Source organism: Diadema setosum, chromosome 4 (assembly GCF_964275005.1).
Source record: "Diadema setosum chromosome 4, eeDiaSeto1, whole genome shotgun sequence".
NCBI lineage: Eukaryota > Metazoa > Echinodermata > Echinoidea > Diadematoida > Diadematidae > Diadema > Diadema setosum.
The window spans coordinates 5,495,745-5,519,922 of record NC_092688.1 but is presented as its reverse complement, the minus strand read 5'-3'; the positions used below and the strand labels follow the sequence as shown (position 1 = coordinate 5,519,922).

Genomic DNA, 24,178 nt, shown 5'->3' with positions numbered 1-24,178 from the left:
TACAATGTCCCTCTTTACCCCGGCGTAAAACATGGTTTGTGGCGTTACAAAAAAAAACACTAAAGTGGTAGGGTTATGTGAGAGAGCTGTACTTAGACTGAAGGAGCAACCATGAGTATAATAAGATGTTACTCTCATGAGAAAGAAGGGTCAACGCCTGTGAAATTTGTGCCCACTCGTACCTACATGTCAAAGAATCTCTTGTGTTAAATTTACTGTAGGATATTACAACTTTTGTCTTCATTTCGTCTTAAGGAATTGACCTTTCTCCTCACTGTATTTAGTCTTCAGGTGGTCGTAATTCGAAATGATGACTGTATAATGTACACCATCATAGCGGTTTGCTGTTTTTTTCCTTTATCTCCATTCATTAAAATAGGTGTAATAATGCAAACATGTAATATATTTTTATAACGTGGCGAATTCAAGAGAAAACATACAAGAAAATTATTATTTTGGAATTTTATGGAAAATCATTGCTGTCTCAGAGGTCATGAAGGTATTTTTTACTTATGAAAGGGAAAAAAAGAAGAGAAAATCATCCAATATTAATCGAAACCATTACAGAAATATGAAACTAAACAAATTACTGCCGGTAAGATTGATTTTGGTGTAGCAATTAGAAGAGATGCTTCAACTGCTTGAGTTTTTGTTTTCTACCTCAGGTGGTGACGCGCGTGCCCTCCTTACGGCCGAAAAGACCTTGCCCAAGGCGGGACCCACTTCAGTAGACAAGATCACATGGGTTGGATCGGACAAGTGGTTCACTGACCCAGAGGTCGACGTGACACAGGGTCTAGAGGACATTGCTCGCGGTGCCATCGTTGTCACAAACTATATCGTGGACCTTCAGCCGCTGAAGAACCATCTCTCCAACTTAGGTGAGGAAAAAAATCACTACGGATTTTGCTAAAACGTATCTCAAATTTGAAGAAAAAGATGCATGACTTTTTACATTTTAAAAGCAAGATTCTTCCGAAAATCAGTTTACTATTTGGTCAGAGCACAGCTAGTTTTGAATCACAACCATGTTTATTCGCATATAATTTTACAAAAAGATGACAGGCTAATCACCTTTAAAACAAAAGCACGCATCATAAGGATTAGTATAAATTAGGTATGTTGATATTGGTATTACGAATACAGTTGTAAACATCCTGGAAGTACGAGGCAATCCCACTTTGATAAGCGCAAAGAACAAAAATACACTTTTAACGGATTAACGAGTTAAGAAATATCGTCTTTTTATGACCCTTGAACTTCACAGATCTGGAGAAGGAGATGGACAAGAACCATTGGCTGCGTAACTACGTCGTGGACGAGTTGGCTGAAGGCTGTTCGTCCTCGCAGTGCGTCAAAGACGTGGACCTCGGCAAGCAGGGGCGTCTCCCTGCCTACACCGCCACGCTGATCAACGCCGTACACGTGTTGGCACAAGCATTGCATAACAAGATTCAGATCACGTGCGGAAATGGTAAGACTGCCTTCTTCGTTTATATCTCAAAAGGTCTTAATGATCATGACAGATCAAATAACGACCTATAAGTTAGGAAAAGAAAATAGATTTTGTATTAATCTGTAAGTCATCAAAATGCAAGTATCAGAAGAAAAAAACCCATCTATAATGGTATTTTTTCAGTGTCGCTATCATGACAATAATGTAAAAAGATATAATAGTTTTCTTCACTAAGTGAGTCTTACTTTTAGAGAATGTAGAATAAAAACAAAAACAAAGAATGAGTGGTAGGAGAAAAGGTGGGTGGTAAAAGGGAAGAATCACAGGATTGAATTATCAAAAGTGGCAAAGAATAATTTCTTCCGTCTTGTATTATGTCCGTAATGTACTAAGCTATACTTTCGGGTGTTTTGTATGATTATCATGACGAAGGTGATGAGGTGATGAGTAGTACAAGGCTATGTTCTTGCTTCAATTACTGGTGTGAGTTATAAGCACTCCATTTTGTGGTAAAGTAGCCTACAGAATCATTTTCAGAAGTGGGTCTTACTTGAGATGAGTTGCTGAAAAGTAAACTGAATGCGGAAAACATTTTCTTGCAAGAAGACTACTATGATTGACATTGACTCATACGTCATGTTCCCTCTTGGCCGTATATAATGAAAAACTGATGACTCCCTCCCCCCCCCCCCCCTTATCTTATCTCATCAGGTGAGTACGTGGAGCACGAGTACAAGCGCGCCGCCTACGTCCTGAAGCCCATCAATGAGACCGCTCCTCTCTGCTCCGAGTTCTACGACCTTCACTATCACCACATCCTCTACGCCATCAAGAGTGCCTACGTCGAGTCCGGCGCCGGCGGCCGTCCGTTCTGGTTCGAGAATCGTCAGGGACCCGCCGAATATTCCATCATCAACTTCCAAGGTGACGGAATCACAGGCAGTTTTGTCCCGGTAAGATAACTTTCCTGCATTCCTTCATAATGTCCTTTCTTTGGGATAACTAGATCTTTTGAGTTTGAGTTTGAGCATGCTCTTCATCAATTTCATTTCAAGTTGATGCAGTTATATTTTGATATAACGTCGCAACCAAGTAAGGGGTTACATTGCTCATTAGTGAGCAACTCTTAGAAGACCAATAACATTGAGTTTCCTCCGAAAAAGAAAAAGAAGCCACATGGAATAAAATGCCTTGCGTGTGGTTGCTTCTGCTGCTGACAACGGACTTGAATAAGAAACCTCAAGATTTAGACTAAGAGGTTTTGTCCATTGAGCCTCATGTTGAATATTTCAATCCTGTCGCGGTAGTTGTTTGTTTTTCCTCACGTTCCTTCTATTTTTTTTTTTATTGTCGACAAAGCCAAAATATAAGTTTAGTTCTGTGAAAGCATTGGAGGTACATCCCTTCGAAAATAAAACCTACGTGTTCAGACACAAAAAATAAACACAAAAACGACCGACCATGATAAGAATACCCCAGACATGACAATGGTTTTGCATAACTGGCATTTTTTTTCATGAATTGAAATCCCATTTACGATACCAATTCAGTATTTGAAATTTCGTTGAGCATAGACTGGATGACACATATGGTTTGTTCAGAGTATGGTGCGTTAAGCAAGGTTGACTTCATTTGTTTCGGTATGCAAATTTTTGAAAGACATTGGATCATTTTCTTTCTTTGGTATTCTCCTCAGATCGGTGAGTATGTGAGTGGACAACTGACCATGGATGACCGTAGGATTTATCTCTACAACCCCGATGCCGACAAACTCATCCCAGCACCGGCGGTGTGCGAGACCCGGGTGGAGGATCCCACCTCGTGTCCTGTTATCGATGTGCAACCTCCAAGCAGCTGGTCGTGGAATCAAGGCGCCGAGGCCTGGGTGGTCGTGGTGCTGATCGTGGCTGCTGTCGGAGGACTCGTGGCCTTGGCCAGTATCCCCATCTTCGTCAGTCATCGCAAGTCTTCCCAGATCAAGAGAGCCAATCCTTTCCTGATGTGCATGGTAGCCCTCGGGGTCATCCTCATGTACCTGAACAACGTGTGGTACATGGTGGTTCCTGGAGAGTCTTCCTGTGGTATGCAACGCTGGATGACCAGTTTCTCCTATGCCGTCGTCTATGCGGCCCTGGCAACCAAAGCTGTCGCTTACAGCAACGTGTGTAAGAAGTTCAGCAACTCTACCTTCACAACCCAGCCGGTTCAGATTCTTCTCTTCTTCACTCTTTTGATCACGGAGGTCGTTCTCGTCACCGAATGGCTCATCCTCGATCCTGCAAGTGGGGTTGAAATGTTCGAAGTTGATGGTCTCGGCTGTTCTGCTTATGCTGGCATCGCCTGTGACCATAGCAACTCCTCCACCGTGCTCTCCATGGTCTACGTCTACATCCTCGTCTTCCTTACTTTCGTCCTGTCTTTCTTCTCTGCCGGAGGCAGCCAGGACAGTGCGACCAAGAAAGAACGCCGTACCCTCGTCTACACCAGCCTCCTGAGCATCTGCTTCCTGGTGGCCTGGAGCTGCTGCTACACCCTCATGCCACGCCCAAGCTACCACACACCTGCTCTCCTCATTGGCATCACCGTGGACGCCACCTCCATCCTCTTGTTCTACATCGCCTTCAAACTTGTGGCCATCTTCTCTGGCGATGAAGACAGCGACGATGAGTCGGTAGAGTCTGTTGATGTTGGCGGTGATATTCGCAAGGAAAAGCTGGGCCTGGACAATGGTGGTAAGTGGCCATCTCAAGCCAACAATGAATGTAATTCAATGGTGATTATTAAACATGGCAAAAAGCATCTGTGAGGTAATCTTAAACTAACTATCATAAGAACACGGGCTCCTGATCTCGAAATACAAAGTTTGACCCCAATGATCGTTTTTTAGTATTTAGAAAAAGAGAGGAAGCTAGGATGAGAGATAGAGAAAGATCCAAGAGGATAATTATTGGTAAGAGAGAGGAGACTTCCGAATATAACGATTCGTCGTCTTCTTGAAGGACACGGGCTCCTGATCTCAAAATACGAAGTTTGGCTCGAATTATAGTTTTTAGTATTCAGTTGTGTTGGTATAGGTTCTGAATTAGAAGTTTTGGCGTCGGATGTGCCTTCCCTGACTTCCGCTGAATTTAGAATTATCTTCAGAGATCTGTAACGACGTTAACAGAGAGGAAGCTGGGATGTGAGATAGAGAAAGAGCCAACAGGTTAATTGGCAAGGGAGAGGAGAATTTTGAATATTAATGAATTGTCGTCTTCTTGGTTCGGCGTTCTCGCAGAATAGATATCGTGTTTCATCACTGAATTTAGAATTATCTTCAGAGATCTGGAGGTGTAATGACGTTAAAAGAGAGGAAGCTGTAATGTGATCAGATAGAGAAAGAGCCAACAGGATAATTGGCAAGGGAGAGGAGACTTTCGAATATCAATGAATCGTCGTCTTCTTGGTTCGGCGTTCTCGTAGAATAAATATCGTGTTTCATTTTTCTGTCTTCCTTCGCTTACAGGAGCGGTGATCAATGACGCCGATCATCAGACGCCATTTTAGCTTTTGAAAAAGACGTGGACTGCTTGTCAATGACGATCTGATGAAGGGATGTTGGCAAATGTATACCCCACCACTCAGCCGCTGATGCCAAACTAGGACACGAATGATGAATTTGAAGAGGTCTATCAGTGGTATTTTGATTTGTTTTGTTTTTGTTTTGTTTTACACGCAGAATAGCAGCACTTCAGAAAATATCCGATGGTTATGTATTTCTTTTCCATTTAGCACTATGTTTGAATTAGTTAGACTTTTACAAATATTTCTGTAAATGGAGAAACTATGGATAATTGTAAATTGATTTTGAAAATAAAATTGAAATGTATGTAAGAAAAGAAAACAAATCAGTTACCTATTGCTTGAAGTTCTTGAGTAAAATAATCAGAATTATTGTTCATAATTTCTGGGGGCCCTGATTTCCTATCATCCTTCACCAAAGTTTTGATTTTAAAAAATATTGTTATGAGTTACATGTAATCACAGATATGATTATGATCCGAAGGAATTCCTGTTACATTTGTCTTTCCTCCAATGCTGTACTTGCATAAATGAGAATCTTGTCCGTTTAGTAGGCTTACTGTAAATAACCTGTGCTCTATACTTCAGTATTCAACCCTTTGTGCCTGTCGTTGTGTGTTATGTTCGAAACAGCAGTACATGTATTTTTTTTTACGATGCACTTTACTTTACTATAAGCATACCACATATTCCCTTCATGCTACTGCTCCAGTGTATTCAGACATAGCGTTGCAGCATTTTGAATAAAATGCGCTGTCAAGATTTTTATTCCAACTGTTTTGTGGTGATGTGTGTCACAAACAGCACCGACCAATACCTGATTGAATTGGAAGTGGGTCGCCTTCTTTGATTACATTACATACGATCATCAACACTTTTATGACACTACCGACACTTTCATTATATTATGTACAACTACACTTTTTATATGGTACTATGTATTTTCTATATACATTCCTAATTATTAATCAGAAAGATTTTGATTATTATGCTGTGGCATCGTAGGCATGGCAAATATATATAACTCCTTTTTTACTTTCTTTCGGTTTTTTTTACAGAATAAATTCGGACCAGTATACGCCATTACAATCAGTCGTATACAATATTGTCTTGATCTCTAACATCCAGAAGAGTTGAAATAAGCTTATTCTATATTCTTGTCATGTTTCGTAAATCGAGGACAGTACATATACCCATCTCCGAAATGTGTTTTCTGTCAAGCATTTTACGTGATACAGTACAATACGTGTCGATCCTAACTTTACTCTCTTCTCTTTTTTCAAGCATATCGCGCATTTTGTGGTTACGTGTGCATGTTGTTTATAAATGGTGTAGGGAATATGTTGGAGACGCGGAGAAATCAAATAAAACATTATTTTGATATAGTGTTGTCAATAAAAAGTGGTACGTGGAAGAGGGACTTGTTTGGTCGCATTTATGTCTTATTTCACTACAGAATGTGAGTTCTATATCGCAGCTTCGCCTTGCAGCTATTGTGTGTGGATATGTGTGTGATACAATGTATGAGTTGTGCGTCGTATGTGAGAGATGGTACAATACAGATCGCGGAAAAGAGGGGGAAAGGGAGGGAGGGAGAGGAGGCGGAGAGAGAGGGGCGGAACGGGGCTGTGAATTTAGTACAACTGGTGAAAGTTTGACGAAAATTGGCCAAGCTGTCAAATGCTGTGAAGTAAAGTTTCGTTCCCGCGATCGCTGGACAAGAAAACTACATACAGCAATTCGTAATCTCATTTAGAAAACTATATAAAAAAAGCAACAATGAGGAACAATGAGGATTTCCACGAGCTTTTATATTTTATAAAAAAGTGCACAATCCTTTCCCTTGTTACTGATACATGTTGAGGGTACATGTAATATAATTCTTCTTGTTTTCTTACAAGAGGTACGCCGAGTGCTCTTCATTATGCGATAGAAAAATAAAAATAAAAAACATCTGTATTTTGAATTACCTTTTATTTTCCCTTTTATCGTTATCCACGCATGATATCACGAATTGTTCTAATATAGTTCTCTTATCCCGCTTTGACTGTTCCAAGACTAACAATTCATAACTTTTGAATTGACTGTCCGTTCTTCCTAAGATTTCACTGGTGTGTTCTGCTGCTACAAACAGTATTTTGGCATTCACTCAAGCCACATACATGTACATTGTATTTGGGTTTCATTCTCCTATAAGAAAAAGAACAAAACACGATACTTGGGTTTCACAGAATCCTGGATGCATGAACACATGTCTTTCTTGTCGAACGGCTACACATGTACCCTATATACCGATCCTAACAGTGATACAAGTACTGTGTGCAGGTGTACATGTACAAGCACAAAATTCAACAACTTCTTTGCTAGGTACGTCAAAGTCGCACCTTGAAATCGCCTGAAGACTGAACGATTGCAGTACATAACCACGCATAAACCTATTCTAACATTTCATCTTGTCTTGAGATTCATGAGGTAATGACAGTACATGTATATAATTTCATAAGTTTATGTATGTTCCTGTCAAATTGACCTATAGGACCTACATGATTCTGGGAGTTAACGAATAGTGTGAAAAACTGTAATATTCATCGCGCCACCCCTAGCATTTACATGCATGAAAATCCTCCATATCCTCTAACTTTCTAATTTGCTGTTTGTTCCAATATAAATCTTCATGGTTCTGTTTGTCTGGTGTAACTCTGCTTCTCAAATGAACTTGAGTAAAACAACAACAATAACAAAAAACAAAATCAAAGACAAAAAACCCACTCCTCCCTGTTATCATAATACATTTCAAAGATGCACTCATTCAAAGAATAAAACAATATGTGACTCTGCATGGAAATATACTTTTGAGTATAAAACTATTTTATTGTCATTTCAATAACAGAAATGAGTATGTATACAAAGACTTGTGATCCAATGGCCCCTGGATTCACCGTATATTAGTGATTCTGAAAAAACACCAATATGCAGTAGAAATGTTAATTACCTCTATAATGTTCTACTTGTATTTACAGCACATGAAACAAAAGAAATAAACCACTATATAAAAGTCATTCAGTGGAAAACAATGAAACATAACGACAAGAGTAGAGAATATCAATGCATTTGTAGACAGGTCAACTAAAACTCGATCATAGCTAGGCTTGGCTCTCACAGAGCTGTAGAAGACATAATTATCACATCATTATTGTGTAAAGGATTGCTCCATGTGACGAGCAGATAAAAACAAAGGTTCACGGGGATTAAACAGTTCAAAAACTCTATTAATGCCTGTTCGAAACAAACCTTAGCACAATGCATCTGAAAGCACTAATATATTGTATAACAAAAATTCTCGTTATGAGAAAGACATTTTCTTGCCCCAAAGTGCACAGTTTCCTTCTTCTTCCTTTTTTCCTTCAAATCCATGATGTTGAAAAGTGTTTGTAATTTATTGTATATGTATAACAAAGTGTTAAACCGGTCACAAGGAGTTTCATATTACAAAAGTTAATTGTATCACATGTATGTAGGCATGCTACACCAAAATACTGCAGACATATGCACACACCTAACATTACAAATTACAGTAAGGGCGGTTAAAATTATTCAAGTAGATAATGAATCTGTATATATATATCCCTTCATAATTAGTTATTTCAGGAATATTGAAAACATAAGATGCCGAATTGAGCCAGAATCTCCTCATCGATATTTGACACTGAGCTTACTGAAGATATCATCAGTAGTACTTGCGATGGCTGTATGTATGTGTCAAGTATAATATAACAAGAATGTTAACAAGAAAGATCCATAATCTCAGGGTTTTTATTTAAAGATATATAATAATAATAAAAAATATATATACATGTACAGTGAAATATGTTATCCTAAAGTATTTCAGTGCATGTCCTCAGCAGAATTCTGATCTTTCATTCGGATGTTAACACCTACAATCCAGAGAGGTGACAGAACTCGTAATAAATATACAACATAAAATCCCTTTTTCTTGGCAACTGAATCAAACAACTAAAATGATTACATGTAATAACATCTTACCATGTCCACTGCCTGGTGAATGACAATATACCAACTTTGAATGTTAGTTTGTTTTGCTTTTTTTTTTTTTCCAAAGGACAAGACCAAGTTGAGTGCACACAAAATACAAGGCATATATCATTTGGCACCTTGAATTTCATCCCTTACCATCATAAGAAGAGGACCAAAGAAAGACAAAGAAAAAAAAAATACACAAATGGCAACATAAAAATGGTCATATGAAAGCAATGTCAGTTAAAATTTGAGCTACAAATGTACACCAGAAAAAATGTAGGGAAATTTCAAACTGTCTGAACGTCTTAAAGACAACATAAAAATGGTCATATGAAAGCAATGTCAGTTAAAATTTGAGCTACAAATGTACACCAGACAAAATGTAGGGAAACTCCAGACTGTCTGAATATGTCTTAAAATCAATCAGCTACCTAATATGCATTTAAGAGGGTGCATCAATGGCCATGCAGGTCACATGACTGTGGGACTTCTTGTGTGTCACCTGTACTTCTTAATTCTCTCCTCCTTCTTACATCTTCTGATATAATCAAGAATAGGAGATTTCTCAATTTTCTAAAGGAAATTAGCTTCTGTCCAGTTCAGACCATCTCCAAACACTGTGTGCCGTTTTTCTTCTTTGCAAGTCAAGGGAGAACAGAGTTTCTTTTTTCCTTTTTCTATTTTTTGACAGGGGCATTTCAATATTTTGTGCTTAACTACGAACTACCATAGTGACTTCATTACCCATATATCAAATTTCAGGAACTATGTAGAAGCTGTTCCACATGGACTAGAATTCGGAAAGGTGAGGTATGTGCTCAAAAGACACGATATACCATTATACAGTATGAATATCATGAATGTTATATCAAAGAGAGTTCGGTGGTGGCCCTGCCTATAACTTTGATCATACATTCAGAGTCTGCTTAATGCTTCCCCTACTCTATTTCAACTTAAAGATTAACTTCTTCTCTTGATCCACTGTCTTGCGACAAAATCAAGTTATTATTAACAAATCACTTGAGCTTAAATATGTATCAATAATAAACCTCTTGATTCTTGATCAGAATACAACTTAAATTGGATGGAAAATTGAATGGACACATAATCTAATTTTACAGCATATCTACTCACGTAATAAAGGTAATACAGCTGCTTCATTTCATCATGTACCTTACATTATTTATTCTCATAAACTACATAATCCCATGAATATTCTTATTTACAATGTCACAGAATACATTCTACATGTTCATTCAACAACTTCACTCTATGTTGTTACAGTTACAGGCAAAGTGGTCAATAGCAGCAAAGAGAATGGAGAAGAAATACCAGTGAAATGTATACCAAACATTGCAGGTGCATATTAAATCGTACCATACTTTAGAAAGTAAACTTTAGAAAGTACAAGCAAATCAACAAGAAAATTTTTTCATACTTTATATTATGTTTCAAAGCACATGCCGTCATGCATATATCTATATGCAAATAAAATGAATGATGTAACTACCTCATGCACATTTTGTGCTGTAGGCCTACAGGAGAAATAAATTTGATAAACAGGGTTACCTTGTTCAAGATTTTCTATCAGCTAAACCCACACACGCTCATACCAGGTACAAACAGTATTATCCCGCAGCAGAATGAGCAGCTCACGTACACCCAAAAGCCTACTGATATTCTATCATTAAAAGTTAGACAAGTCCTGAGGTTGAGGTCTATTCTGAAGTTTAAAATGTAATGCACATTTTGGGTAGAGCAAACTCATTTTCAAAATTCATGAAATTCTTCCGTCGACATGTTTTCATTGCAACTGATTGACAAATTGCCCTGCATCGATGCTGATATAGGGCAATTTGTCAATCAGTTGCAATCAAACTCATTTTGCATTTCTAATCCATGATGTTGAAAAAAAAAAGTGATGCTGCTCTGTGCTGTAACTGTGAAAAAATTCTGCTAATAATTATGACACTTCTTCCTTTTGGCATCAAACTGAAGGGTCCACACTGCATGTGACTCCTAGATAACATCAGATGCAACAAGTATCAGCAACATATACACACTATCTTCCCCCTTTTCTTGACAACTTCTTCTTGAAGAAAACATACAGGATATCACTTTCCACTTGTTACAGTGAGTGGCATCCTGCATTTGGTCTATGCAAGTGAATACCTTTGGCATATGAGCAAGGTAAACAGAAGTATGTCAGGTTTCTTGTTTGATCGATAGCCAAGTGTCATTAAAGCCTCAATTAGAATCGTACCTTCCTTGTACATCCATCATGCCTGTTAGATTGGATAGCCAGTCCAGATACTGCAAAGGACAAGATAAAATTCAGGAAAAATTACAATGTATTGTTGGTATGCACCCAGCACCGTGGGGTACTGCATTGTACGGTGCCATCTTGTGTTCATTAGATGTATAAGTTACACAATGTCACCATGGCAGGCCAAAACCTACCAGCTGTCTATAATACATATAACCAGAGATGTCAATTCAGCCCTGCCACAAAGTTATTTTTCTTACCAAAAGTGATAACACAGTACTACATGTGTATATGTTTTTAAATGTTTTCAAAATATGTCATTACAATTTTGAACAATTTTTCGGAATGAGATCATTCTAATCCACGAATATGCAATATTTACTTATCTTATGTCTTACATGGATTTGTTATGCATAATCAGTGGTGCAGTTGTCTGTGTTTGCCACTGAAATCTGTAGCATAGTGTTTGTCATGAGAACTGATGTTATGATGATACTGCACTGCTGAGCTCATTTTTACAATAACATTTTCTTCCCAAAAGGACCAAATAGTACTTTTATTCATGTCTTTTATCCCAGGATACAGCCCTTTAAAAAAAAATAATAATAATTCGACAAAATGACAGTTTTGCATTTGGTACTCTGGGGTACAAAACTTGCATCATATGACATTCTGCAGGCACTACTTATTGTGCATTTGATGTTGCATTGTGCGCAAACATTTGATACATGCATGGAATAACATATACAGGGGTGGATCCAGTTCTGTAAAGAGGGGGGGCCTTTACAAAATTAAAGGGAAGGGTGCACGCCTCCCCATTTTTTCTTTTTATTTCTTTTGTTTTCACAAAAAAAATAAAAAATAAGGGGGGGGGGAGGATGCGCCCCCGATGTGATCCCCCTTGATCCGCCACTGTAGGCCCTATATTGATGCCTATGCTCACAAGCAATGGCATTCCTGAGGAAGGTAGACATGAGATTACTGAGGCAATCAATGCCACATTACTTGAACCAACAAGAGCGACATAATAAATTCTGCAGTGTGATGCCTGTAACTTAACATATTGATAAATGATGGCATGGTCAGTTCTTTAAGAAAAATTCAACTTCCTTATAGACACAAGCCAAGTTGAATTGACAGCTAGTACTTTTGTACATTTGTGTCCTTGATATTTCTGGTTGTTTATTTTGTTTGTTTGGGGGACAAGGTTAAGACTAAAGTGCTCGCTTTCTCTGCAAGAAACATTTAAACTTGTTCATGCATGCAATTCACTGCCAAATCTCTCATATCGACATTCACATCCACATCAATATTGACAACTTACGTTTCTCCCTCGTTTTCAAACTTTGTGTCACTTATTCTCATGTAGGCCTACATTCTTCCATGCAGACTGCTCATTCAAGACAACATGTAGGTTGTAAACATGAATTACACTTACTTTTGCACATACTCTTCATCATCCTTATGCTCCAGTACCAGGTCCTTGATGTTCTTGGGTGGGTTGTACCCATGCCTCTCCGCTCTCTCCCACCTCTCTAGCCGAGTGATTCCTGAGCAGACCGGGACAAAAATCAGACATATACCCCATATTCAGTAGGGCCTACACTTTTAGTAGTTGCAATGGCACATCAGGACACAAACTATAACCAAGACAACATCACAGAAAATGACACAAGCTCTCCAATGCTGTTAAAAAAAAAAAAAAATGCATAATGGAACTGCTTAAAGAAAAAAAAGAGGATAGAAATAAAAGTCATTACACAAACACAAACACGAAATGGGACTAGAGGTACATATAGAGAGAGGGATATGAAGCCACTGGAACATTGAATGTCAGATGTCTTTTTAACGTGATAGATTTATAATCCACCCCACGGGGGTAGCCAAAACTGTTGGCCAATATCCAGTGTTCTGCACCAAATGGGGTTAAAGGGAATGGCTAGTAACTGATCAGTGGGAATGCTGGGGGATGATTGTTCCAGTCTTTGTGGGATTCATTTAAGAGTATTATATATTGTATATCTATTGGGCAGGGCTGCCAACATTGAGTGAGAGTTTGGCATGAGACACTGCGAGGGAGCGGAGCGACCTCCTGGCTAGCGCCTGGCGGCCTGCTGTGCGGCCGTACCTATGTACGTACTACGTACACAGTCAGTGAATGTAAAGTGATGTAAAGCACACGTCATAGCCATACATGTACTGTAATTTGTCAAAAGTACAAGCTACGCTCACGTGGTATAGGTACAAACCAATCGTAATCCAATAGCTTGTCTTTGCGCGCGAACCGAAAACGATTATTATTGGTTAAGCTTTACACCCGCGCGGGAAAATCTCGAAATTTTGGGCTTGGGCATATCGATATTCGGAATATCAGAGAATTTAGAGACATACAATGTATTTATTTTTGTAGTCATGTACATTCCATTTGGGGGTTTAGCGTGAGATTTCGTTTATCAGAGTGAGAGTCAAAATTGGTTGAATTGCGTGAGTCTCACGCTCAATGCGTGAGAGTTGGCAGCCCTGATTGTGTGAAAATTATTTGCTTCAGAATGGTCTCATATTCAGGTAATGTGCAGTTCAAAGTTTCCAGGTTAGCATGCCTGTACATTGTCGGGGGGATCGTTAACGGATCAGTTACTAGCCATCCCCTTTAAAATAGTGGTTGGGAGCTCTTCCTCCCATTTACAAAGGTGCAAATACCATTTGTCCAACCAGTATTTCTGGCTAGAGCTCTTTTCTGCAAAAGCACAAACTCTGAACCACTCTTCATCTCTAATCACTTACAAAAACAATGACATAATTCTTTGTTATTTGGAATGCAAGAATGGAAATCAAAGCTTCTAGAATAATGGTATGAGCAAACTTGGACAGATAGTGACTGTTAGAATCATTTAAATGTCAGTATTCTAGTTTAAATTGGTGACCTGTGCATGTGTAAACATTGATGTGTTCACGAACATATTGACCAGTGCATTGCATGCACTGCCCTCTCTATACAGTATTTGTTTTGTGCATGATTATGATTCACATTTTTCTCATGAACCAATTAATCAATTTTTCTCCTATACAGGAAACAGTGATTTCTTTTTTTTCCACTAATGCATCCTCAAAGACAGATGAAGAGAATTCATAATTTTGTAGATTTATGAGGTTATTGAACACATAGACATTATTTTTCTTTGAACACTTTACAAGGGACAAACACTGCCATATGAACTGATGGCTAGTTTGAAAGGCCTACAGAATGTAATGTATGGCAGAATGGTCTGTATTGTCTCAACTCCTCATAATTGATTGATTCAAGTTAACTTCATTTTTCACTATATATGTTGCTGATCTTTTGTCACTGGTCTCCATAATTGACTTTCTCTATGGATTTATTCTGCCTCTATAAGCAGTTTAACACTCAACAAAAATTTTGCAAAGAGCTCGTTTTAGAGGGCACGCACTGAAATCAGCCTAATCTCCATTGTACATACATGTAATACATGTACAAGATCTTGTGAACCAGCTTTTTAATTGAAGGGGAAAAGTCATACCTGTACATGGACCAAACCTCCAGTCTAGGTCAAACTCCCTCAGCTTGTTCAGGTGCTCTTGCCTGATTAGATCATCTGCCCTTACCACTTCATCTGGAGTGAGAAATCATGGAGTGATCGGTGAAGTAGAATTAAGCTCGAAGTTAAGTTTAGTCTGTATCACTGTTTGTAATCAAATCCATGCTTTCTAGATCAACATGATTCACTGAAACACTTAACCATCAAGCTCATTTTAAGACCATTGAAAGATATTATGGGACACATGTAGGGCCCTAATGGTACCCTGGTGTACAACTCAACTGCCCCTTTTAGATTCAAATGGAACCACAAGTTCAATGATTGATACCAGAAATTTGCAGCTATAGTCGTCAAATGCTAACGATGCCGAATTCATGTGCGCTAAGGAAGGAGCCCACACCTCGCCACCCCGCTCTCCCATACAGTATTGTAGACATGTGAAGCACGTTAAAAGATGTGTGCAGGTGACCGTCGTGATACTGATAACTGTACGTTCCTCACATATAAGATTTAAAAAAAAAAAAAAAATGTTTTGTTTTCACCTCTGTTTGCTTGGTTTGTGCTAACCCTGCAAAGTTTCAAGCGTACTGAACACAGTCCCGGGCATAGATTTTCGTTACAAGTGCACTTGTAGCAATTTTATGCAGGGTGACGATATTCGGGCCCCTGTTGAGGTGGGGGCACCTCACTATAAGTGTAATTTCAACATCATTCACAACTCTGTGCAGCCTCATTCAGGTTCCATCCATACATGTATGTAACAGGTCACATGAGCACCCTCTTCTAGTTCTATGCTTGTCTAATATAAGTTACACTCGACAGGTTCTTCAGTTGTTGTATGTACATTCGTAGATGTGTTTATCTAGATATTAATAGAATCCCTCAGAATCCCTATACTTTGCTGTACACGTGTATAGATAGTAAGGGTACTAGATCTCGTGCAGGGACTTAATGGTCGCTCGCGCATAGCGAAACTGCGTATAGCAAGCAATATTACATGTGGGACTAAGCGCAAAATTTGCCGATACGCCCATGGAATAAACATACCTGACACCTGCTAAACATGAGAAGGAAGCCGATAAGAAATTTTGATTTCGAACAAATTTTTCACTAAATTTCCAATCTTTTTAAGCAAATTTTTCACTAAATTTCCAATTTTTTACCTTGTAATTTACCTACCTTAGCTTAAAATCTGTTTTAAGGATGTTGTAGCCTAGACGTGTCGTCTCGCTTGTCTCATTCATAGCCGACAGAATTCGTAATTTGTTCGATCAATCGTTTATAATATTTTACGAAAGCCGAAGCACGTTACAGCCGCAGAGGGGCAGACACTTTCACGCATGAAACTACATAGGGCAGCTGCGAAACCTTTACATACCCCGAGAAATTGAACGCATAAAATTAAGTCCGACATACAAACGGCGACAGCGCACCACTCCGTCATCGTATCATCAGGAGATTCTGGGAGGTGATTTTTCTGCATTTTCGTGATATTTTATTGAGAAATTCAGGTACGATTGTGGAATAATTTCTATTATAAGAGCATCACAAATTTTCGTGCGCGATATCTAGACCTAGACCCCTCAACCATGCAATTTTGTACATGTAGACTCCTCGCATAGATTTTCTACCAACTTTTACACAGATCAGAGCTCTGAGACTCTATTAGTAACTCTACGGCCTACTAAACTAGATCTAGATCTAGATCTAACTGCGACCAGCCCCAACACGCAGTGTTGGGGTTAATCTAGATCTGACGTTAGTAATAGTATTGAACTGCACTTTTCTTGTACCTCATGGCATTGCATATTGGCATTGTAGAGCTCACCTCGTTGTGTAGTTTGATGCTTACTGATACTGTCTGACGATTTAATCGGCCTGCCTGGAGTTTTCTTTCCTCGTGTTTTCGAGTTACTGGCAGACTTCTGCTGCGTGAATTTGTCAGTAATCAAAGGTTGAGATGTGACTTTACTCGTCATTTTGGTTGGTTTGAGTGGCGCCGTTCGGGGAACTAGTATAATGTGTATGCAAACCTTGCGGTGGCTGGTGCGTGCAGCGCATGCAGCAGTCTTTTTTGTGGCTCGCCGACAGTAAACAAGACGCGACTTGCTGGGCATTTAAATGCTCATGATTTAATGTAATAGACAGTAGTTTGCGTGTGGCGTTCAGGCTTTATTTTGATAGTTTCTTTTCACTACATTCTGCTCGGATGGATGATTTCATATGTGTCTCAAGGTAGTCAAAGTATTAGTATTTTGATATATTATCCAAATACTCATGAGACTGCACGTAAATATGGTCAATCCTAGCTGCGACCAGCTCGAGAAGGGAAGACATTGCACTCCTCGCACGATCCCCCAGTAGAGAACCACGGTCCAGATATCTGTCTATTACTTTACAAAGTATAGAACGTCGTCTGCTAACATCATAAGCTCGCTTTGAATGGTTCAATACTGGGAAGAACATGGGGCATGGTCTGTTTCAGGTGTCTTCGATCCAGATATAGCGTCAAATATTTTATCAGTCAGAAATCCAGAGTTTGTGATCGGAAAATACATTTGTAGCTTCCATTGCCATTTTTTTTTTCTCTTTCAAAATTGTAATCGGTAGGTCGTCTTATGACGAGATTAGGAAAGTGAGCTCAGATTCGTGTTGGCCATGAGGTCGAGGCAATTTTGTTGCTCTGGATCTGGATCTGGATCTGGATCTGGATTAATACGCTGCCGGACCAGGTGGTATAGTGCAGCGGGAAGAGAAGGCGCGAAAATAATTAGTCGTAATGAAGGTGGCTGTTTTTGTTTTGTTTTTTTTTTTTCCCTATGTTGCTTCTAAAAACTTCTGGAGATGGGCTGTTGCTTGATTACTGTTGCTGGGAGGTGATTCCAAGCGAGGGTTGCTCACAAAAAAAGAAAAAAGATGAATATTTATATTTTGCTCTGTGTTACAATGATGAACTTTGAACCCTTGAACCCTTTGTCGTGGTTTATCACTTGCTACAGTGTAAGAGAGGAAATTAAGATTGCAACTGTGTAAAAATTACACGAAACCAATTACCATTGTATCAGAGAGGTAGGACAATTATACAACTACATGAACACGGTAGACCCTAGATGATAATAGGTATTATGTCACTCTATTAGCAAAGGTAATAGAGCACCGGGCATCTTTGGCATTTCTTCTCGGGTCTAAATCGACTATCCAAGTCATTGAAATGATTGGGACTCTGGACTTCCTCGTAGGCGTAAGTTCGCGTCCACTCTGAGGGGTGACATAGTAAGGCATGATGGTTGAGCTGAGAATAATTGGATATGTCGCATTTAAATCCAATTTTCATCAAATAAACTTTGAATTTCTCTTAGAATATGCTTATTAACATTTCAGAAAGTTTTTTCTAAATAATCTATCTCGCAAAGGGTGAAAAGTTGAATTCCTACATCAACCAAAACTGTAGGGCCTACCATCCCTCTAGTTTGGGCTCCGTCTTTTTGTTTTCCTTAGTACGATATTTTGCCAATTCCGACAAACCAAGAGAAGGCGAAAATTGCTGATTGCATGAACGCCCAACTCACACGTGCATCGCTGATCTCGGCGTATCGCAACCCACGGGTGTCACGCCCTCTTACGGTTGTCGCGTACGCTGAATCAAGGCTACGAGTAAAAAGAGTGCAGAAGCTAGCCGAGCATCCACCAGACAATGGGATGGGTGGTTTCTAGTTTCTTCTGACCAGTGATGTTTAGAAAATCATTCTCTACGGCCTGTACTAAGCCTGTACTCTATCGTTTTATATTTTTATTATCATAAAAGAGCGTTAATGGGGCAATCGATACAAGGACGCCAGTCAATTAACATCATTTCGCAATATCAAAACCTCCTTAACGACCACGAAACCATCGCAAGGAGGACTGGTTGATATCGTTATCCTTGACGAAACAAGATTCTTGAGATCGGGAAAGCAAGCTATGTCAGGAATCTATGACAAACAATGTAATGTATGCATATTGCTTTAAGTGTGTATAAGTGAAATGGATATCAAGCTGTGCTCACTTTATGATGCTATCAGACATGGAATGCTAAAATTTGTGTTAAACTTTTTATCTCAGTGCGAAATATTTACCTCCGATTTTTTTTAGGTTAACGTTGTTTTTTATTCATTTCACAATCTCTCACTCCACATGAAATAGGCTTTAATTGCGAATCATGGCTTTCTTTCTGTTAAATAACTTTTAAACCATTCTAAGGGGGTCCCGCGGATTCCATAGTGACACAATTTATAAAACAAGATTTCGTGATCTATCGTGTCGAAAACTTTAGAAAAATCAAGAAAAACTCCAATTGTATGTTCAAAACTATCTATAGCATGAGCTACCTTGTCTATAAAAGTAAGTACAGCATGAATTGTGTTGTAATGTTTTCTAAAACCAAACTGAGTATCCGACAGAGTGTTATGATTTGTGAGAAATGTTAATAATCGTGTGTAAACCACCCTTTCTAGAATTTTAGAAATTGAAGTCAACAAAGAAATTGGTCGGTAATTATTCACCAAACCTTTCTGTCCCTTCTTAAAGATAGGGACAACTTTTGCGACCTTCATCTTATTGGGGACTTTGCCATTAAATAAGGATTGATTGAAAATGTATGTAAGAGGAGTAATGATTTCGCTTAAAACATTTTTTAAAAGAAAATTTGTGATTCCATCATATCCTGAACTTTTTTATCGTTCAAATTCTTAATAATATCTATAATTTCTTCTTCAGCAATAGGTTCAAAAAATATTGATTGAGAATTCCTATCACCTAAGTATCTCTAGAATTCAGTTGATGATTTCGGGATTTTACTGGCAAGATGTGGACCAAGAGTTGCAAAATAATCATTGAAAGATTCCGCCATAATGACCGGGTCGTTAATCTGGCGGCCGTCCACTGAAATGTATTTAGGAGGATCGGTATTATTTTTATGTTTGAGCGCCTCATTAATCACCTTCCACGTACTCTTCACATCAGATTTATATTTAACAAACTGCCTGGAAAAATAATTTCACTTGGCTATACGTATTATGGATGTCAATATATTCCGATAACGAACATAATTATCTTAATTTGTTTAGATGGGATGGATCTTTACGATACTTATGAAAAAAATTATTCTTGCGGTTAATGGACCTGAGAAGAGATTTTGTAACCCATGGTTTTCGTGGTACTTTCTTATAATTAGAATGGTGAGGTCTTCGGAGAGGAACACAAGAATCATAATTAGCAATTAAAATATTCATGAAATTTTCAAAGGCTAAATCAATGTCGCTTTGACTGTATACGGTGGACCAATCCTCTGAACTTAATTTGTCCCTAAGTTTATTAAGGTTGGATTCAGAGATTACACGAATACCTGGGTTGTTGGTGTGAGAAACATTAGCAGTCATAAAACTGGACACAAGGGCGTAAATTGGGAAATGATCAGTGACGTCAGAAACTATTATGCCAGATGTGATGTCAGAAAATGAGTCATTTACAAAAATGTTGTCAATAAGAGTAGATACATCATCAGTTATTCGAGTCGGTTTTCTTGTAAGGGGAATAAATGATTTCGACAACATAAGGTTAAGAAAATCTGCGCATAAGGGATTATCCAATGGTTGGAAGAAAATATCACGCAATATTAATTCAAGATAAGTTTCTCTTTATTTTATAGTGTATAAACAAGCGAACAGTTTTGGCTACATCCTGTACATGCAATGTTGCTGTTGATATGAAAAGAAAATGTAATAAGACCGTTTATAACAAGCTTTCAAAGTATACAGGCCGAGAAATATGGAATTTAGGGGCAAAAAAAAAAAATCATTGTGTAAATCAGCCCGTATTCTCAATTAATCGTATCTAATGCTTTATAATATTCTCCTGAGTAATTCATGTTAAGTTACTGAAATTATGATTCATGCATGTCAGTTCCTGGGTTCGTTTTGTTACGCTCAACTTGAACTTGATCTTGAACTATATTTGGCTTCCGTTTCTCAAATTCAAATAAAGTATATAGGCCTACCGATATGACAATCACATAGTTAAGTAAAGTTTAATTTTAATTCGGTATCATCAGAAAGTGATTTGCAATACTGTTACTTCACAATACCGGTATTTTTCTTCGTTACTACATTGTACTGGTATTGTGTTATTATGTGTATATAAATGTCTTGTTCTTGTTGGAAATTAATGTCCATAAAATGAACGAATTAAGTATACATAAAAACAAACAAACAAACACATACACACACAGAGGAACGAGGAGACCTTGGGAAATATGGCTCAACCGAAAGAAGTTCTCTCAGAAAAAAAATAATAATAATGGTTTACGAATTGAAATAGTATAAAGTGCAATTATACCAGCTATTCTACAAGTTGGTATAGCAACTGAAGTACAGCAAAATAGAAAAACAACAAAATGAAGTATACTGCAGTCTAACTACATGCATTTAGTCCTACACAAAGAATAAAACAGCTCCAAAGAAGAGAGAAACGGTGAGAGTGTGCGTGCGTGTGTGTGTGCGCGCGCATATACATAGGGATCAACCCCGCCTTTTTTTTTAACCCCGGAAATGTGCTTGTGTAGTCGATTATCCCCGAAAGTGGCACCAAAAATATGTTATCCAAAATGTCTTCCCCCTCCATCCTCAAAATGAATTCCCCTAAACTCGACCCCTCACTTTAACAACGTAGCGCCTGCCCTGAATGTTACCCCTGTCTTAGATTGTGCTTGATTATTGCTCTTTCCCCATTTAACTCACATTACGCTTTTAATATGGTTGTGGATGTTGTCTTCAGTCAGTCTTAAAACAACAAATACTTTTCATCGCTAACATAATATAATTAATCAATTAAAGCTGTTGCTGCTAATTTAGTTCTGTAAGGCGCGTGTCATTCTGTTGTGAACATACATGTACAGTTTTGCGTTTCGTGTTACGTTTCGTCCTTTACGTTGACGGTTTTATTTTGTTTTCTTTGTTTTCTTTTATTCTTTTTTTTTTTTGGGGGGGGGGGTTGAGTTTATATGGCGTACGCCAAAACAGCTTTTCATATACTTTTATATGTTTACCTTTCATATACTTTTATATACTCTTATTTATACTTTGCTATGTTATACGTTTCACATACTGAGTACTTTTCTCTGTTTAGTTGTTGTTGTTGTTGTTGTTGTTGCTGTTTTGGTTTAATGGTAGGTTTCATATATGCCTATAGTCTCGCGTCAGTCCCACCTCCCTGGTTTCAAGAATGAGTGTATCTATACCTGCCGTCTTCTTCCGCTAGCATGTTTCTACTTGAACCTTGAACCTTGAAGTGATAATCCCTTTCAGCAGCTCCTGGAAGTGTCTACTCTAAATTTCTGCTTCGTACATTTATCTTGATTACCAATATCATTGTCATTGACTTTGTGTATTATTGTACGCCGATACAGCTTGGTATTCCGAAGTGTCGGATCGTATCCACTGGTCAGTGTCTATTTGTATACTGCCCAAGGAAATCATACCGCCTGAATGCCAAACTAACCATTCAACGCGGAATGTTACGAAGTCATTGTGCTATTAAAAGTAAACCTATGTACCAGGGGATACGCTAGTAGTCTTCACCATGTACACCACACGAGCCATGCGTGTGCTCAAACGATGTACCTGGTAGTTCTCTGATCTGGGACAATTAGATATTTGAACTTTATATAACAGAAACTGCGAAGAAGCAGAAGCAGCAGACGACCATACTCTTGAGTTTTCTCGACACCGCGAGGGCGTACGTATGTGATCTGAGCTATACGGCTCTGATCTGAGCAGCAGGTCGTCATCTGCTGTTAGTGAAACTGCGAAAGTGAGATGATATGAGTTGGCCTTGGTACTACAGTGTATGTTCCTGATCTGCAATCAAGATTGCCGACTAGTAGACCTTCCCCTCTGAATCCTGGATTCGACAAGTAGTACGTTGACGCACTGGGTGACGTCGACCCACTAGAACCAACTGACAGTAGGTGAAAAATCAGAGATGAATCGGTAAGTCAGAAGCGTCTAGCTGATAATGTAGAAGAGTATATCATTAAAGGGACCATATAGTTTTGGTTGAGACCTAGTTTCAGGTTTCTAACATTTTTTTACTGAGATAATGAGAAACCTTTTATGAAATATGAAAGAGCATGTAATTCTATGAGGAATTCAACATTTATTTGATGAAAATTGGTTTTGAAATGGCTGAGATATCCAAAAAAGAACAATTCTAATAAAGTGTGGGACCCACACTTTATTACGATCGCTTTGTTTTACTTTGTTTTTGGATGTTTCAGTCATTCCAAACCCGATTTTCATCAAATAAACTTTGAATTCCTCTTACAATGGTATGCTCTGTACTATATCATTTATAAGTGTTTTCTTGGTATCTCGCAAAAAAGTTAAAAGCCAAATTCTCATCTCCACCAATACTGTACCATCCCTTCACAGACGTGGATTGAGTGAACGCAGCTGAGAGTTTGAGGAAAATTGGACAAGCCATCAAAAGTTATGATTTTTTTTTTTTTTTTTTTGGTTATGAAGTTTCTGCTCAGTCACTGCTGGATGAGAAGACTACTTCAGCATGGATGTCACATACAACAATAAAGAAAACAAAGAAAATTCATGTATATTTTCACTTTTCTCGCATAATGAAAGAATGCTCGACTTGCCTCTTTCAGAAGGCAGGAAGAATAATATTACCCTTAACATACATCAGCGACAGATTGAGGAAGTGTGCACTTTATTAAAAAAAAAATTGTGAAATTCTCTTTATTTTCCTTTTATATCGATGTACGCATATGACATCATACGCTGTAGAAGACTTCTCATCCAGCAGAGTGACTGAACAGATAAATAAAAAAATCCATAATGTTTGAACGGTTTGTCTGATTTCCCCAAAACTTTCACTTATGTGCTCTAATTATATTGCTGCATGCACTTAATCCACATGTATATATTCTGAAGGTGAACTTGTCCTTTAACTACTCTACAGTATTGGAACCATGTGTGACAATGATGTACACCAGGAAGTACCACATTAAGATATGCTTAAATTAAAGGGAAACTCTATTGGTAGAACGTCAATGCAACAGTGACAACTACGAGAACCAAGTCAATCTTTTTTTTCTGATTTTTTATTTTTATTTATTTATTTAATTATTTATTTATTTTTTTTGTTGTTGTTGTTGAGGGGGGGAGGGGTATGTCTTGCTTGCTCTTGTTGGGTCAAGGATCATCCCTTCAAATCTGTGTTCTCTCTGATCCCCCTCCACCACATTCCTTT

General features: G+C 38.3%; 2 protein-coding genes across 2 annotated transcripts in view; one reads left to right on the top strand and one right to left on the bottom strand.

The window, feature by feature from the left end:
• LOC140227425 (uncharacterized) overlaps positions 1–6,016 on the top strand; it is a 53,259-nt gene extending 47,243 nt beyond the window's left edge. The window contains exons 19-23 of the mRNA XM_072307830.1: positions 666–881; positions 1,268–1,474; positions 2,168–2,409; positions 3,153–4,188; positions 4,962–6,016. Of these exons, the coding sequence (XP_072163931.1) occupies positions 666–881; positions 1,268–1,474; positions 2,168–2,409; positions 3,153–4,188; positions 4,962–5,002 (1,742 nt within the window). The 3' untranslated portion in view covers positions 5,003–6,016. The remainder of the gene's footprint in view (positions 1–665; positions 882–1,267; positions 1,475–2,167; positions 2,410–3,152; positions 4,189–4,961) is intronic.
• Positions 6,017–10,942: 4,926 nt separating this feature from the next.
• Positions 10,943–16,893, bottom strand: LOC140227526 (DNA polymerase delta subunit 4-like). The gene is made up of 4 exons (XM_072307927.1): positions 16,707–16,893; positions 14,861–14,953; positions 12,760–12,871; positions 10,943–11,368 (listed from the first exon to the last, which is right to left on the bottom strand). The coding sequence occupies exons 1-4, from the start codon at positions 16,855–16,857 to the stop codon at positions 11,344–11,346; spliced, it is 381 nt and encodes a 126-aa protein (XP_072164028.1). The 5' UTR covers positions 16,858–16,893; the 3' UTR covers positions 10,943–11,343.
• Positions 16,894–24,178: the final 7,285 nt, after the last annotated feature.